Source organism: Leuciscus leuciscus (genome assembly GCF_965113295.1).
Source record: "Leuciscus leuciscus genome assembly, chromosome: 21".
Classification (NCBI taxonomy): Eukaryota; Metazoa; Chordata; class Actinopteri; order Cypriniformes; family Leuciscidae; genus Leuciscus; species Leuciscus leuciscus.
This window is the reverse complement of record NC_138745.1, coordinates 20334782-20351742: the sequence shown is the minus strand read 5'-3', so window position 1 is coordinate 20351742 and position 16961 is coordinate 20334782. Positions and strand designations below refer to the sequence as shown.

The 16961-nt window shown below is 38.4% G+C and overlaps 4 protein-coding genes across 5 annotated transcripts; 2 read left to right on the top strand and 2 right to left on the bottom strand.

The window, feature by feature from the left end:
- Nucleotides 1-366: 366 nt before the first annotated feature.
- On the bottom strand, nt 367-6128 carry rangap1b (Ran GTPase activating protein 1b). The gene is made up of 16 exons (XM_082151136.1): nt 6014-6128; nt 5420-5553; nt 5199-5326; nt 5059-5118; nt 4790-4969; nt 4495-4629; nt 3480-3638; nt 3269-3382; nt 3047-3146; nt 2184-2268; nt 1917-2073; nt 1722-1823; nt 1529-1631; nt 1103-1191; nt 884-1008; nt 367-772 (listed from the first exon to the last, which is right to left on the bottom strand). Exons 2-16 carry the CDS (start codon nt 5529-5531, stop codon nt 694-696), a joined length of 1728 nt encoding a protein of 575 aa, XP_082007262.1. The 5' UTR covers nt 5532-5553; nt 6014-6128; the 3' UTR covers nt 367-693.
- A 339-nt stretch (nt 6129-6467) lies between these two features.
- Nucleotides 6468-16866, top strand: plbd1b (phospholipase B domain containing 1b). 2 transcript variants are annotated; one of them, XM_082151134.1, is made up of 11 exons: nt 6468-6784; nt 7480-7702; nt 8486-8569; nt 8834-8975; nt 9183-9323; nt 9517-9661; nt 9756-9956; nt 14326-14466; nt 14606-14791; nt 14901-15007; nt 16257-16866. In XM_082151134.1, exons 1-11 carry the CDS (start codon nt 6721-6723, stop codon nt 16569-16571), a joined length of 1749 nt encoding a protein of 582 aa, XP_082007260.1. In that variant the 5' UTR covers nt 6468-6720; the 3' UTR covers nt 16572-16866. The 2 variants fall into 2 exon arrangements, with proteins under 2 accessions (XP_082007260.1, XP_082007261.1); XM_082151135.1 differs by lacking the exon at nt 9183-9323.
- Nucleotides 10088-12134, top strand: LOC309484771 (nuclear apoptosis-inducing factor 1-like). Its single transcript, XM_082151153.1, has 3 exons — nt 10088-11325; nt 11496-11694; nt 11795-12134. The coding sequence occupies exons 1-3, from the start codon at nt 11125-11127 to the stop codon at nt 12073-12075; spliced, it is 681 nt and encodes a 226-aa protein (XP_082007279.1). The 5' UTR covers nt 10088-11124; the 3' UTR covers nt 12076-12134.
- LOC309484766 (putative nuclease HARBI1) lies at nt 11850-13300 on the bottom strand (the record flags this gene model as incomplete). Its single annotated transcript, XM_082151138.1, has 3 exons — nt 11850-11967; nt 12128-12488; nt 12556-13300. The coding sequence occupies 2 exons, from the start codon at nt 13298-13300 to the stop codon at nt 12130-12132; spliced, it is 1104 nt and encodes a 367-aa protein (XP_082007264.1). The 3' UTR covers nt 11850-11967; nt 12128-12129.
- Nucleotides 16867-16961: the final 95 nt, after the last annotated feature.

The window sequence follows — 16961 nt, the reverse complement described above, 5'->3', positions numbered from 1 at the left end:
ATTTTCCTCTCCAGAAAATAAAAAGTTTAATATCAACAAATTGGAATGTTGCAAATATAATATTCAGTGCATACCAGTTGTAGTATTAAATATACTAATGTCCAACCATTTTTACTTCACTTTCACTGCTTTCTTCACTTCAGTCCAAAGACTCTAAGGTGTTTATACTTGAATTTGGTTTTAAACAAATTCCGCCACCAATATTTCACAATATGGCACATCTAATAAAAGGCATGAGAGTGAACATGCTTTATAATCATTGTTCAGAAATTTCACAGCTATAACATTATAATCATTCAAGGTTTAAGCGATAATAAAGCCCTAATTATCATCCAGTGCCTTCCAGTGCCCCTCCCTCCCTCCCTCCCTCCCTATTTTCCCTTTTATGTATAAAAATAGACATCGTATTTCTAAAAAGAGACAAAAGAACAACACTCTTCAAAGCTTCTCCAACTGACTACAGTTCTTCTGTAAGGAAATTCAGTTTGGGTAAGTCATCATGAGGCACTAGTTATCACTCTAATTTGCAGTTGTCTGAGATCTCAATGCCAAAATAGATCCAGAATGGTCTGACCAAAGATAAACTAGATCATTAGTTTAGAGAGTTTCATGTATCCTATCCAGCTTATTTTTTATTATTATTATTTTACCCGTATTAAGTAATTTCAGTGGCTCTGTATTGGGGGTTAAGATTTAAGCAGTGGTCCTTTTAACCAATGTGGTCTTGAGAGCATCTCTGGCACTGGAGCAGGATTCTAAGACTTTGCCATTTCTGGAAAACAAAACAAATACAAAAGCTTAAAGTATCATTATTATTACAGTACAGGTGGTCAAAAAAATGCAACAAGACTAGACATACATCATATGTTGAACACAAACTAACCGTGACACAAATGCTTCCAGAATGCCAGCCTGATCCGCTGGGAAAAACTCCTGTGCAGCTGCGTGCTCCAAAGCGAGCAAGTGTCCAGGCAGGACAGATACCTTCTTAATCTTTTTATCTTCACTCTGGAAAAGAAATCAGCAGCAATTCACACCACCAACAAAATAGGGAGAAATGCACGAAAAACTAAACTGAACATCACGTCAGAGCGTGTGGTACCTTTAAAAGTCCCAGGTTCACAATCAGTGAAAAGATCAAACTAGAAGACTGAGAGCGGGAGTTGGAAAAGGCTTTCCTCAACAGGGCATCTATGCAACAAGATGAACGGCTGATTTTAAAAACAATGGCATTCAACAATTTCAGTAACAAGCGCTCACCCTCATGTTTTTCCAAACCTGTATGATTTTTCTTCTTCTGTGGAGCATAAGAGATAATTTTGAGATTTTTTTTGTCCATACAATTGAAGTCAATGGTCACTAAAACTGTTTGGTTAACAACATTCTTCAAAATATCTTGTTTTGTGCACCGCAAAAGAAAAGTAATCGGAATGACATGAGGATGAGTAAATGATGGCAGTATTTTCATTTTTAGGTGAACTATCCTATTAAATCTTTACTTGAATGGTAGCAAGTAAGTTGCTCATACCAGTGGTCTCAAAAACAGCTTGCTTTACTTCCGGTTCATCTTCATATACTGAGGAGGTCTTGAGAAAAACTTCTGACACCTTACAAGCATCTGAAACATCAACCTAAGAAAAAAGAGAAAATGATTTCAGGCGGTTGGAGAACAAGTTAAACTGTCCTGATGTATGGTTGGACCTTACAATTCAACACCGTACCTGCTCAATGAGCTGGATCCTTTTGGCTCCAAAGGATATCAGTTTCTCAGCCGACGGGGAGATGAGGAAGGACGCAAACTCAGAACTGCAGTGAGGCTTTTCCTGTGGACAAGTAAAAATCAGTGGTTTGCCAACGTAAAATAGATAAGCAGCTATTGACACACATCAGGTTTAGCAGGTGTTTGCTAGGATCACCTTTTCTTCAATGATATCTTTTGTTCCATTGACACCATTTTCCTCTGTATCACCACCTTCTTCTTCTTCTTCTTCTTCCTCCTCCTCCTCCTCCTCCTCCTCCTCCTCCTCCTCCTCCTCATCATCATCATCTTCATCAGGCTCTCCTTCATCATCACTGCATTAATCACATCTTTCATTACTCTCAGCGTGAAAACATGCATTTGCCTTCAATTTATTTGCACATGACAAATAAGCAAAATTTTTCACAAAGACGCAGATATATACCTGAGCGAGCCCAGCAGCTCTTCCATGTTCATGCCCTCCATCACTTCCCTGAGAGCCTCACAGCCGTCCTCTCCAAAGCAGTTTCCTAAACAAGATCAAATTACCACAGAATAACTGACTTTGACACCAAAATGAATTCAACAGAACAGAGAAACTATTTAAACTATGGAAGATCACGTTGTTATTCAGGGGGGTTTCACACTGGCAGTTTAGCTCGAAACAGAGCATGTTCACATAAAAAGTGGTGGTACTGAACCAGACTACCTGTAGGAGGTGGTCTGAGATTATTTATGGTATATTTGAATAGGTACAGATACAACATACATAGAAAAAAATCTGAAAACAACAGCCATCTAATGCAAGTATCGGTGTTTGTAGTGAGAGCAAATTTGTAAGGCTTGTCCTTCATTTGGTTGCGACAAAACTGTGATGTGATTTGATTGAATGTGAAAGCAACACAAACAACGGTCCAGACTTGTTCAGAAAAACACAACAAAACAAGAGGGCCGCAGCATGACTTAAAGTATTTAAAATAAAAGCATTTAAATGGTCCAGATAATTTTTGCAGCACGTTTCAGTATAGTTTGTTTTTTGAACCTGTCCGTATGAACTGCAGGCTTTGAAAAAGGATTGTTAAAATAGGGGTATTAATAGTGGACTGCAAAAAACTCATGTTCAATTTCAAGGGGTTAAAGGGAGGGTGAAAAAAACTGTTTCTGTCTCAAATGATTTTAATAATTTAAAAATAAAATCATTAAGTCATATATATATAAATAAAAACATTATATAATTATAAAATGATAATACTGGCTTTGAGTGAGGTATGTAGTAATAAAATACTATGACAGCAAAAAATACTTTACCATTAAGGTCCAGTTTCTCCAGATCAGCTTTGCCTTGAACAGCCTTTGCAACTACCAAAGCCGCAGCTTCGCAAATCTCTCCAAATGACAAATTCAGCTCCTACACAAAAGATTTTTTTTTAGAATGCCTATTACAAAAAACACTAAGATGTTGAGTTATAGAAAGGAAATGTTTATGTGCGTTTTATCAAGATTTAATGTTGGTATTATGCATTAACTAACCCTGAGGAATGGCAGACCTTCTCTAAGGGCCCATGCTATAGCAATAGCACCTTCTGAGCGTACCAGACAGTCCCCAAAATTGATCACCTTCAGACAACGGAGGTGCCTAATGCCCTGAAAATGGAAGAAATCACACACAGCCAATAATGAACACCTGTTCTAGCCATATAAACATTTTCTACATGATGCAGAGACATATTGCACAACATACCTCTGCCATGGCTATCGATCCTCTCTTAGTAAAAGTGTTGTCATTGAGGTTGAGGACCTGGAGGTTTGGGTTGTGCTTCATGGCAGCGGCTAAAGCCGTGATACCAGGATGGTTGATTCCATTCTGTGGCATATGGACCTCCTCAAGACTGCCTAACACCTGTGACAAATAGAACAAATGTAGAACAAAAGAGAAACATAAAATACTTTTATTTTATTACACAGGGTAATGTTTTTGAAAGAAGTCTCTTATGCATACACAGTAAAAATAGTAATATTGTGAAATATTCTAACAATTATTTTAATTTTATTATGATTTATTTTAAAATGCACTTTATTCCTATGATAGCAAAGCTGAATTTTCAGCTTGTTCTCTATACATAAACATGACCTTCCGTTGGGAATAATGTTAATGATGATTCATCAGTCATTTCTAGTCTTCTGCTGTCCAAGTTTTATGATCATCTTTTTGTGATTAAAGGTTTAGCAATTGCAGCTCTTCCATGGATGTTGACCATATGAAGTTGTTTGCGGACTGTTTTTATGGAAACAAGGTCTTTAAGGTTTGCAAACAATCCTTCTTAGTGTTCGACGGTCCCCATCATTCTTAGCTGACGAGGTCTTGCCATGCTTTGTATACGGCGTTTTAATTATGGATACTGTTGCTCTTGAAGCACCAATCAATTGGGTCGTTAATGTTACAGATGCATCTGCTAAACAGGCTCCCACAATTTGTCCTCTTTGGAAGTCTGACATGTCACCCATTTGACAAATTTCTTGTACTATCCACAGCTAAACACAACTTGTACGACAAAGGTATCCAACCTGGACAATGTATACTAACAAATTTTAAACAAAAAATAATTGCAACATTAACCCCTATAACAATGGGTGTTCACATTACTTTGTCCAAACCGTTTGTGTGTGTGTGTGTGTGTGTGTGTGTGTGTGTGTGTGTGTGTGTGTGTGTGTGTGTGTGTGTGTGTGTATATATAAAACAAACATCATCTCATTACCTTAAATGCTTTGGCAAGTGCAGTGGCACCATTATTCTCCAGACGATTACGTCCAGCTATGAAGACTTTTAACTTCAGGGGGGAGCCAGCTGCACTAGATTGCTTGTAGCATTCAGTCAATGCAGAAGCCAGGACCTTTAGGAAAATACATCAATAATTAAAATCACAAACTCCCTCTTTTCCATGAGTTTCAAAAAGACTTGACATGTTAAAAACATCTCACTAACATAAACAAAGGATGACTAGTTTGTCTTTAATAAGTTGCATCTCTGAGTTAATCTCAGCCTAAACTTACCATCCCCCCTCCAATGCCCATGCCACAATTATTAAGCCTGAGCTCACGTAAGGTGTAGCACACAGGGCTCTTCAGGAGGCTTTCAATTCCTTTTACACCATCAGGGCCGAAAGCATTGTCGCTCAGGTCCAGCTGAGTCAGTCTGGCCCCTGATGTCATCAAAGCATTGCCCAATGATTTCTAGAGGATTTGAATCAAATGTTGGAAATAAGATATTTACTAATAGCAATTACATCAAACTGAACTTTTTTAGATTAATATCTTCTTACCAAAGCAGGTGGAATTTCAGAGCGAAGGCGACCCGTGAACATGTCACTCCAATGACATTGCTTTAAAAAAAAAAGTGTTTAGATTAAATACAGCAAATAACACATCAGAGTGAAATTGTCTAATGGCCATTTACAAGTACCTCCAATTCACTTTTAGCTTCAAGAGCTTTGGAAATGGCCTGTGCTGCTTCAACCCCCAGTGTGTTTCCCTCTAGTCTGAGGGACTGCAAACCCTGACACTGTTCAATCTCCTTCACCATCTCTTTCACTGCAACATCACAGAAAAGGAGGGAAAATTATGAGTGTTGATGCACTGAGACATGGCGAATGTAAACATTTGCTAACAGAGAGGTTTACTCACCCGACTCAGCATTGTCCAACTTCAGCCCTCGTCCCTTATAACTTAATTCCACTTCTCCAACATGAGTCTTGGCCAGAGCCTCTGTAATCTGAGCAATATCCCCAGAGGCCATTGCGTTCCCTTTGCTTTATGTACTAATAAAGTTATTCAAACATGAACAGGTCACAAAAATAGCACCAACATATACACTCTACTTCATACATCTCGCAAGCATGTGTATTTATGCATACATATTACATCCACACTTTTTAACTCATTAACAGGAATGTAACATTAGCTCAATATGCTAGCCTGTCACTATGACTATACATATAATTAGAATACCGACGATGAAAACGTTAATTTTACAATAGGCTGTTACACCCTACATCTCGATAAACCCCAAAAAGATGATGCTGAGCTCACTTTGTCCCACAAAGTTAACGTGCTAATATTATGTACACTGGCTGATACACACCGCTCAGGCTAGCTAAGAGAATTAGCAACCTAGCTTTAATCTCATACATTACCTCAAACTAGCCATTAAAGCGCAGCAACCGAAGTTAAATCTAAAAAATAAAATCATATAGAATTTTTATACTTAAGAATATTTACCTTACACCTGGGCTCAGTAATTATCGGAGGAGAGCAGATAACTAGCCTGACTAGAGTAAACCAGAACCATCACAACAGGAGGCACATGGAGGCGGCAATTCTTTGAAAGTGCCGGTGTCACGTTCTTTCATAATAAAAGCTCCAACAGTCCTGTTATGACTTTTTGACTGTTATGAAATTACTGCACGTACTGAATACACCATTATTTATATGATAAAAAATTATTATAATTGTTGTTGTTTTTTTTTACAAATGTCTAAACTAGGGAATTTAACACAAACACCGATTAATACGTAAATGTGTATGTTTTCTGATTAGCAAGTAATAATTATCTATTAATTATGCATCAGAGACTTTTTAGATGCGATATATTAAACTAAATATATAATTAATATTTAAGATAATTTGAATACGTAACATAAATTTCTATTCCATCTTTCTAACCCGCCAGTTACCTCATAATGACGAAAGCCCCAGTGGCCTAATGGATAAGGCACTGGCCTCCTAAGCCAGGGATTGTGGGTTCGAGTCCCATCTGGGGTGGAATTATTTTTTCTTAGTGATCCAACAGGTGATAAACAGCTAAATGTAGGTCTACAAACACAAGAAAACCATGCGAACTAGTATTCGACTTTAATCGGAAGGAAATTCGCAAGCTCTTCGATCATTAGCTGTCGTGATGCTGAAAACTTGATTCAGTGTGAAACATGAGTCGATTTACACGGGGATTTATTTTGTGCGTCCTAACGGTGACCTTCGTAAAAGCTCAGCGTAAGTGTCTAAAATTAATTTTACTCTTTTAATATCACATTTTGGTTATACTGATGGTTATTTTTATTTTTGCATGTTTGGATAACATCATAAGACTAGTAAGAAAAAACTAAGTTAAAAAAGGCGGCTCGGAGCTACAACAAACACGTGTCCGTTACTCTATTGGGCATTTGCCATTTAAGCCCACCAGTGTATAGTTGTCATTTTCCTTTTGTAAGTATTTTTCTAGATGCTATCCATGTTTTATGTCTCAATGACATGCCAGCAATACATAATCATGAAGGTCTTTAGAATCATCCAAACAAAACAAATCTTACAAGAGATCTATAGTTTTGTGTATACTTAGTCAGGGCAAATGCCTTGTAAGTACAGTACATCATGGGAAAATGGGGTATACTGTGTTAATAGGTTAATAAATCAAGGTTATTGGTCTTGTTTAGTGCATAAACATAACTTAACCCTTTAAATGACATCTGTTCATAAATTGTCTGTACATGCATACAACATATTTGCCCTCTCATAGTTGCCGCACATTCAAATATGATTTTCAAGAAAAGAAAAAAACCCTGGGGCATGAAACCATTCAGAAAAATGTGGGCACAAATGGGTTGAGCGAGGATCAATAAGATAATACAAAAAAATCAAACATATTAAACCCTCAACGCTAATTGATGTGTGATCTCTCTGTTTACCAGATGTTCAGAGAGCCACCGTATATTGGGATGCTGTTAAGAGGTCTGTGGTGCTGAAAGAGGATGTAATGGAAGAGGACGGAGATGCATTTGGCTATTTCAATGATAGTTTATCTGTTTCTGGATGGGGAGTGCTGGAAGTGCAGGCTGGTTATGGAGAATCCCAGGAGAATGATGAAATTACATACTTCTTGGCCGGGTACCTTGAAGGATTCCTTACAGCTTCGTAAGTTTTCTCTCTTTAAAGCAAATTAAACTAAGGCGTGTGGAAAAAGAAGTACACTTTAGCATATTTAAAAAAAAATAGTAGGCCTATTACGGAAATAATACTTTATAAGAATATACTTAACTGTGAAATTAATGTAATGGTTTGGACACTTAAATACATGTTATTTACAATTGATTGAAAATGTATAATAGTTTAAATCTATATTTAAAGCAATTAGTTGGACTTAAGAGTGCTTTTTAGCCACTTAAAGGGATAGTTCACCCAAAAATAAAAATTCTGTCATCATTTACTCACCCTCAAGTTGTTTCAAACCTGTATGAATTTCTTTTTTCTGCTGAACACAAAAGAAGATATTTTGAAAAATGTCTGTAACCAAACAGTTGATGGACCCCATTGACTTCCATAGTATTTTTTTTTTCCTACTATGGAAGTCATTGGGGTACATCAACTGTTTGGTTACCGACATTTTTCAAAATATCTTCTTTTGTGTTCAGCAGAAAAAATTAATTCATACAGGTTTGAAACAACTTGAGGGTGAGTAAATGATGACAGAATTTTAATTTTTGGGTGAACTATCCCTTTAAGTAGGGTTTAAGAACATCTTTACATATTTCCTAATTACTTCTATTGTCTTATGGTTAGCTAAAGTACTGACAAGCATTTATACTAAAATATACTTAATGACATTTATGTTGTACATTTAAAATATATTAACTTTAAATGAATTATCAAATAACAGACTACAGTTAAAACTACAATCAATTACTTTTTCATTCACAGACAGATGATAAACCATTACTTTAATATGTATCCTCAGATGATTAAGGATCATAGTGTTATGAAACCTCTGAAATCGTTTATGAGGTAAGTTGACATTTATTATCTAAACTGATTGCACTATTCCAAAATTACAATAATAATGTCGGATATGATGAAATACACCTGCTTGCATTATATTAAACATACAAATTGTATATATCACTGTATGTATTCACATGTTGCAACATACAAAATAGGTTTTGGAGACTTGGAGTTGTTTGTGTTTTCCAAAATTATTTTATACAATTATTTATTGCATAAACATATATTCTACTGAATTATTTTTTAAACTTCCATTCTTTGAAATAGTGAGCAGGACTCATGGACGAGAACACAATTGAAATTAAATGGGAAAAGTGATCCCTTGTGGCATCATGTGGGTCTTCTAGTGGCTCAGATAGATGGACTGTATGCCGGGGCAGCATACTGGGCCAAAAGTAGACAGGAAAAGGTCAGAAAACATGAATTCTGCATGTATCTGTTTATTTGCACAGTACATCTCATTCTTCAAGTTTGATAACCCTCATGGACATTTGAAAAGGTCTGAGTTCCTCCAGTGAACTTTTTCCTTTTTATTCATTCATTGACAATCATTGGCCTATATGTTTTTTATTTTGTGTTAATGAGTGAAACTACATGCTTGCATTTCAACTCCCAGCCTCTGCCCATGTTTGCGGTTCAATTCCTCAATGGTATTGGGGATTTGTTAGATTTAATCCCTGCACTCAAAAGGCGTTCCAACTCTTCTTCGGACTCTTTCAGAATGCCAGGGATGAGTCACTGCTCTGCTCTCATCAAGGTTAGAAGTAAAATGATGCCTTCACCTCATGACAGTATCCACATATTCTATATTGGGTGGAACCAAAGTGTAGGAATCGGCCACTGAAAGCCCCATGTCTGACCCCATATCTGAATATTCAGGGCTGTGTCTATGATAGTTATGGCCTTGCCAATGTGCACCTTTAATTGTTCTTTTCCTATTCTATCTGCAGTTGTTACCTGGCTATGAGAATCTGTTGCTTGGTCACTCCAGCTGGTACACCTATGCAGCCAGCATGAGAATCTACAAGCACTGGGACTTTCGCCTGAAAAATAAACATAATGGCACAAGCAGACTGTCCTTTAGCAGCTACCCTGGTATTTAAAGGCAGATGTTTGCCTTTTATCATTCAAATTTAGTAATTCATCATTTAATTCAGTACTATAAAACTGTTTCTCGCATCCCTTCTAGGGACCTTGTCATCTCTGGATGACTTTTATTTGCTGGGAACGGGGTTGTTTGTAACTCAGACAACAAACAACGTGTTCAACTCCTCTCTGTTCTCCCTGGTGACCCCAGAGGCTTTGCTTGCCTGGCAGAGGGTGCGTGTAGCAAATGCGCTGGCCTGCACAGGGAAGCAATGGGCCCAAATATTTTCCAAGCACAACTCGGGTGAGAAAGAGATGTACAAGACAAAGGTGGATTATTTTATGCAAATTTTGTGGTCCGTATTTGCAGTGCTCTGTGGTGGTGTCGTCTATCAACACTGCAGCGAAGTTGTAAAGACTAAATTCTCTAGAATCTGATTGTATGGTGTAGCATTAATGGGATAGTTCGCCCCAAAATGAAAATTCTGCCATCATTTACCCACCCTCATGTCATTAAACAACAAAAAAGTATGCATTTCTTTCTTTGGTTGAAAACAAAACAAGAAATCTGAAGTGATCATTTGGAGGGAAAAAAATGTGTCGCAGAGAGTTGAAAATGTTAAACTTTGGGTAAAACAAAGCACTCATCAGTGTCACATTTACCCAGCCGTCCAATCACAGTGGAGGAATGGCGGGACAAATACCACACCTAGCCACACCCAGTGTTGGTGGTAATGCATTACAAGTAACTCGAGTTATGTTATCAGATTACTTTTTTCAAGTAACTAGTAAAGTAACTCATTACAATTAAATTTAAAAAAAAATTTACATGATAGTTATTGTAGTTCTAGATTAAATGTGAGCATGCATTTACTCATCTCACTTGCACAAAAAAGATTCAGTATTCCTCAAAATGAATCAAATCAGTGAAATGCAAAATCAGAATACGCAAACCTCCAATAATTAAACATGTTAAATAAAACATTATTATGTGCTTGCTCCTGACCTTCAATGATTCAGTTAAACCATAAGCAAAAATGACTTTAGATTTTTTGTTTTTATTGGTGAAGGTAGTTACTTTTGAAGGGATTAACGCAATATTGTAATGCATTACTTTTTAAAGTAACTTTCCCCAACACTGCACCCAACCGTCACATCCTGCTTTTACAACGACAACAGACGACAACAACAAGCACAACAACAGAAAAATATCATCCAAAACAAGGACCAGAGCAAGTAGTTCACATTGGCCCTCATTTATCAATCTTGCGTAGAAACGGGCGTATATATTGGCGTAAGATTATGCTTACACTCCTCTCATCGCCTGATTTATGAAGCTGTGCGTACCTTTGAAATCCAGGTGTACGCAATACCTGCCCTTGATAAATGCCGCGGCTGAAAACGATCGTCATTAGAATAACACGCCCCTATATATTCAAGTCTCCGCTCCCCCCACGCCCTCATTTTACGCCATGGACACACGGAAGACGGCAAAAAAGAGAAACTTCTCCGACGTGGAGATCGAGACCATCACCAGGGAAGTGGAAAGAAATAAAATCGTTTTATTTGGGAGTTTAAAGAGTGGGATTAAAGGCGCCCACAAAAACAAAATATGGACCCAAATTACGAGTTCTGTTAATAGTGTGGGGGTTGAGAAGCGCACTCCAGCAGAGGTAAGAATGTTTTATTGCTTAATATAGACCAATAGTGATCAAGTTAAGCATGAGTTTTCTTTAATGCTTAATATAGACCAACAGTGATCAAGTTAAGCATGAGTTTTCTTTAATGCTTAATATAGACCAACAGTGATCAAGTTAAGCATGAGTTTTCTTGTTTATTGTAGGTGAAAAAAAAGTGGTCCGATATAAAGATCGCCACAAAGAGGCGCGTCTCGGCACTGAAGAGGAGCCAGAGTCAGACTGGGGGAGGCCAGTCGGATCCAAGCCTCCAGCTGACACCGAACGAGGAGCGGGTGGCAGCCCTCATCGGAACGGCGTCTTTAGAAGGTATCACCAGTGGGGGAGATACCGACGACATTCATGGTAAGTAAACTTAAATGTGATAGACCAATAAAATAAATAAAAAAACACATATGTCCATAGTTAAATTATTTTATTTAAATTTTGCACTATTGTTTTGCAGATGATGGCACTGCAGGCCCCAGCGCCCTCGAGGCATCTCCCCCTCAGCCCATCCAGGAGCCTGAGCGTATCCTTGCGCCCCACCCAGAGCCTGAGCAGGTGCAAGCAGGGGAAGCCGCGGCCCGTCCACCAGCCTCACGTGCGCCACGGCCAAGGGTCCTGACGGATGAGGTCCTGGAAAGACAAACAGAAATTTGTAGACTACTGGTCGAAATTAACCATTCATTAGTGTCAATAAATACGACATTAAAGCAAATAAATGAAAACTTAAAAAAAAAATAAAACTAAAAAAAAACGAAACCATGAAAACGAAGTCTGTGTTATTTTAACTTACCCTTAAAACCGCCGAACAAGGTCCCGTCTGAGCTGAACAGCTCCTAAAGCCGGTGGTGCTGCCCACTGCTCCACTGGCACTTCTGGGTCTGGGTCAAGCGCGTCAAATGGCACACGGTTCATCTCAGCCATGTTGTGCAAGACGGCACATGCCAAAATGATATTGCACACCTTCTTTGGCGAATAGAGCAACGTGCCCCCCGCGTGTGCCAGGCAGAGCCATCTACCTTTTAGGAGCCCCACGCAGCGCTCCACAGTGGCTCGTGTTTGTGCGTGCGCTTGGTTGAAGTTGCGCTCCTGATGCGTCACGGGGTTTGGCACAGGGGTGACCAAAAAGTCCAAAAGAGGATAACCCCTGTCACCTAAAGGGGAAAAGAGAGGTTAGGAAACGAATATATTTTGCAAAATAAATTTGCTCTTAGTACTCACCTAAAAGATAACCATGACCCCTCAATGCGCCCTCCTGCAGCCGTCTGCGCACGCTGCTGTGCTCAAAAATGAAGGCATCGTGGGTGCCTCCAGGCCATCGTGCCACAACATTTAATAGGCAGAGTCTGGCATCACAAATAATTTGCACATTGACTGAATGATAATTTTTGCGGTTGATGTATGCGTAATCATTAACCGATGGTGGTTTCAGACGCACGTGGGTACAGTCAATTGCACCTATGACATTTGGAATCCCAGCAATCTCATAAAACCCCCTTTTAATCATTGTTTGCTGGGCATTGTCGTATGGGAATTGGACGTAGTGTGGGATGAGAGTCCTGATGGCAGCCAGCACGGATGGCAGCATGCGGCTCATGGTGGGTTGGGATATGCCAGACCTGTCAGCAATCTCCCGTTGAAAAGTTCCAGTGGCTAAGAACCCCAGTGTGGAGAGAACCTGGACTGGAACAGGTAAGGCCCTTGACCGCCGGGTCTCACGCTGGAGGTAGGGCTCCAGGTTATTGCACAGCTCCAGGAGAAGATGCCTTGGAAGACGGAATCTGCTCATCAGCCATTCATCTGATTCATTCAGAAGATCTCGCCTATCCTCAAATACTCTTTCCCTTCTCAAGGGCGCATATGCGTCTTCTAAAAGAGCCAGGTCAGCCATCATTGAGAATTGGTATAAGGTGGAAATCCAGTTTAAATAGCTGTTTGGATGAGCAAATGACCTATCACAATGCATTATTTTACAGCACGCGTTTTGAAACAATTAGCATTTAATTTCGTATCACGTCACATGTATTGGGGTGTACAATAGTGATGATGATGTGATGTGGAGTACCATTCATTCACATTAATTATTGCATGACAATTTGTAATATTATTATTATTATTATTATGATTTTTATTATTAATGACGCTTATTGTAATTTAGAAGAAGAATGTCGTTATTATTATATTTGTATTATTATTATTATTATTATTATTATTATTTAAAAGAAGAAGAATGTCATTTTTATTATTTTGTCAGTCTGAATAATGTTTTGGTCACTGAAAGCATATGCCTACAAATCAAATGATTTGGTAAAGTCACACAAATTAATCATTGAAGTCCATGTTGCACAAAAATAAACATTGAAGTTTATAATTACTATGTTTTTTTGTTTTTTTTTACAGTGGGTCATAATATATCATATCTTTTAGTTTGTCAGTGCGTTTTGTGGTGTTAGGAATTGTTTTTCTGCGCATTCCCGCACTCAAAACGTGCGTACACCACCTCCTGAGCAGGTGTAGGATTTGAGCGTGCCGTACGCCAAAGTCCATATTGATAAATCTCAAAGTCACCGTGGTTTTGGGTGTACGCCCGGTGTACGCTGGAAATTTGGTGTACGCACTTTTGATAAATGAGGGCCATTGTGTCTACATTTTATTTTCAGAAACAAACTATCTGTTAAATCAGACCAAAACGTCTCAAATGAAAAAAATGGGGGAAAAAACTCTGTGCAACCGAAGTGCTCCCAGGTGCCTTCAGAAGAGTGCCTGGCATTGTCAGCAGGGTAAAAATGCTTTGGTAGACGCTTGGCCTAGGAACATATTTTTAATGACATGACGGTGAGTAAATGATTGATGGAATTAACTGTCCCTTTAAGATGTGACCTTGCCAAAAATAGATATACTGGAACAGCCAAACCTATTAATGAGAGGTCCACATACTTTTGGTCTTGAAATTTTTCTTATTTTCAATTATTTTTGGATGAATTTGATCAGGGACCTACAATAACCAGTATATGGTGGTGGACCTGAAAAGAGTTTCACTTGGAAAGCAGATTGAAGAATGGAGTCTGACTGTTGTGGAGCAGATTCCTGGTTTGGTGGCGTATTCAGATCAGTCACAAGCGCTGCGTCATGGTGAGGAGTATTTTTATAATAAGGATATCCTTATGAACAGTCCAATGAAAATGAATTTGAGAGGGTGTAAGGTTGGAAACACTGAAGGTTAAAAGATCAAATTGAACAAGATCATATGCTTTACAAATCGTCTCAATAGGTTACTGGGCATCCTACAACATACCTTTCCACTCAGACATTTACAGAATGAGTGGTTATGGTGCGATGTGGAAAAAGCATGGTGAAGACTTCTCATATGACCTCTGTCCACGTGCTAAGATTTTCCGCAGGGATCAGGGAAAAGTCACTAATCTGGACACCTTGAAATACATTATGAGGTACAATGGTGAGTTCAGGATCTCTCTTTGGAAAGTATTCAAAAATGTTTCTTCAAACTAATCTGCTTTCTTCATAATCTCATTTCTTTGATGAACAGTAGCACTTTGTCATGTTAGATTATAGAAAAGACCCATATTCAAAGAAGCACCCTTGCAAATCCATCTGCTGCCGTAATGATCTGAGGCTCCGACGACCTCTTCCAGGGGGATGTTATGATACTAAGGTACAGAAATAGGTCATGTTGGTCTATGTGTTATTATTAGTAAAGGGGACCTTTTATGAGGAGGGGTAAAGTAATAATTACCAGAGCTTCTCTGTGATTTTAGTCCCGTCCGAATGTGCCATCTCAGTTACGGACAACATCAGTACCTTCAGTAAAAAGGTCCGGAAAAATTACCTCAGGTAATACTAATCCCGTGCGAATAGACCCGCTGTAAATATGTACGTAAACATTTCGTAATTTCCTCTTTAAAAGTAGTTTTCCGCGTTTTTTCAAGTATGGAGACGCTTGAAAAAGCATTCAGTTGCGTTCTAGACGCTGGGACGAGTCTGTGGCAAAACTCCCACATACCATTCAGATCAGAAAGAAGATCGAAAGCACTTGTTAGAGGCACGAAACATCTTTTAGCGTTAGGTAAGTGCCTATTACCAACACAATCCAATCTGAAGTTAATTAATACACTGTTCGACCAGACATATTTGTTTGCGCATGTGATATCAGGAAGCAACGTAATAACTTACACACATGACGACAGGATGGTGACGGCGATGCGCAAATCAAGTTACCCCTCCCACTTCTGCTAGTTTTACTGAGATATCTTATCCCGTGCGAATTGGCCAGTACTATTACTGACGTCCTGTGGTAAAATTACATTACTCCATCTACCCTTGTAAAGTTAATCCCGTCCGAATAGGGCTTTTGTGTGTTTTTGACATTTTAAGCGCAATAAGACGTGAAAGAGAACTTAGTTTAATACTCATGGGACGTGCCATCTGACTTTCTGTACTTCAGATGTGTGCGTTCAGACAACCATATATCAGAAGTTTAGACTAAAATGCCTTTAAAACGCATGCAAATAGACTTTCATGATGAAGAAGAACTCCAATGTCACGTGAGCGTGACTGCGATAGAGATGATAATCAAAACCAAACTAATGTTTTAGTTTTTGGCAGAGTTTCCAAGGGACAAGCTGTAAAGGCTCCGCCCTCTTCTGGAAAGCAGAGAGCAGCAGCTCATTTGCATTTAAAGATACATGCACAAAAACTGAATTTTTTTCCTTCCAATCAAAAATGGGCATTTACAACATGGTACAATAAATGATCCGTGGGATATTTTGAGCTGAAACTTCACAGACACATTCTGGAGACACCTGAGACTTATATTACATCTTGTAAAAAGGGGCATAATACGTCTCCTTTAAATAAATGCTAGCATAAATTGTCTGATTCTAATAGAGGCTGCATCCATTTAGGTTACAGATTACCACATGGCCCAGATGTTTATGGCCGAAGCTGTGAACGGACCCACTACTCAGAATGGTCTTCCACCTTTCTCTTGGAGCCGTTTCAATCGGACAGCTCATCAGGGGCTCCCTCAGACCTTCAACTTCTCATTCATCACCATTCAGCCCCTTCTTTTTGGTTCCAGAGATCAAGACAGTCTGTTACAGTGTTTGAACAGCAGTCTAGAGAATACAGATGCAAGACTCGAAAATTATTTAATCAGCTTTGCATCAGATATTTACAGGCAGCTTTACAAAGTCATTAGGTACATTTTTGCCCCATAATACTTTTTGTGAGATTGAATGCATAATAGTACTTGTTTATGCAATAAAAGTTGCTTGACTAACTTGTCTAATTTGATATCTGTGCCCATTGTCATAAGTGATACATATTACAAATTGCACAAATTAGAATGTCTGTCAACCAATCAGAATCAAACATTCAACAGCCGGTAGTATAAAATTAAGATACACTGAGTTGAACAAAGTCAGCAGTGTCATTGAACAAGTGATGAATTAAATAGAAATATGTTTTATTTTAATAATTTTATTCAAATTTTAAATTGAGAGAGTACTTTTATATAAATCTGTTTTCTTAAAGTCTTTGTAACAAGCTGAATAGATGTTGAATATACAGTATGAATCTACATCATTAATAGATGTTAAATTTGATCA

What these genes read in the sequence shown, in the direction of transcription:
- rangap1b (XM_082151136.1), bottom strand. Translation starts at nt 5,531, where the DNA reads ATGGCCTCTGGGGATATTGCTCAGATTACAGAGGCTCTGGCCAAGACT. An exon ending in TGGGCATTGGAGGGGGGATG is followed by an intron (nt 4,630 to 4,789) that starts GTAAGTTTAGGC and finishes ATTTTCCTAAAG; the next exon opens with GTCCTGGCTTCTGCATTGAC. An exon ending in AAGATATCATTGAAGAAAAG is followed by an intron (nt 1,824 to 1,916) that starts GTGATCCTAGCA and finishes ACTTGTCCACAG; the next exon opens with GAAAAGCCTCACTGCAGTTC.
- plbd1b (XM_082151134.1), top strand. Translation starts at nt 6,721, where the DNA reads ATGAGTCGATTTACACGGGGATTTATTTTGTGCGTCCTAACGGTGACC. An exon ending in GAAGGATTCCTTACAGCTTC is followed by an intron (nt 7,703 to 8,485) that starts GTAAGTTTTCTC and finishes TTTCATTCACAG; the next exon opens with ACAGATGATAAACCATTACT. An exon ending in ACTGCTCTGCTCTCATCAAG is followed by an intron (nt 9,324 to 9,516) that starts GTTAGAAGTAAA and finishes TTCTATCTGCAG; the next exon opens with TTGTTACCTGGCTATGAGAA.
- LOC309484771 (XM_082151153.1), top strand. Translation starts at nt 11,125, where the DNA reads ATGGACACACGGAAGACGGCAAAAAAGAGAAACTTCTCCGACGTGGAG. An exon ending in AGAAGCGCACTCCAGCAGAG is followed by an intron (nt 11,326 to 11,495) that starts GTAAGAATGTTT and finishes TGTTTATTGTAG; the next exon opens with GTGAAAAAAAAGTGGTCCGA. An exon ending in AGATACCGACGACATTCATG is followed by an intron (nt 11,695 to 11,794) that starts GTAAGTAAACTT and finishes ATTGTTTTGCAG; the next exon opens with ATGATGGCACTGCAGGCCCC.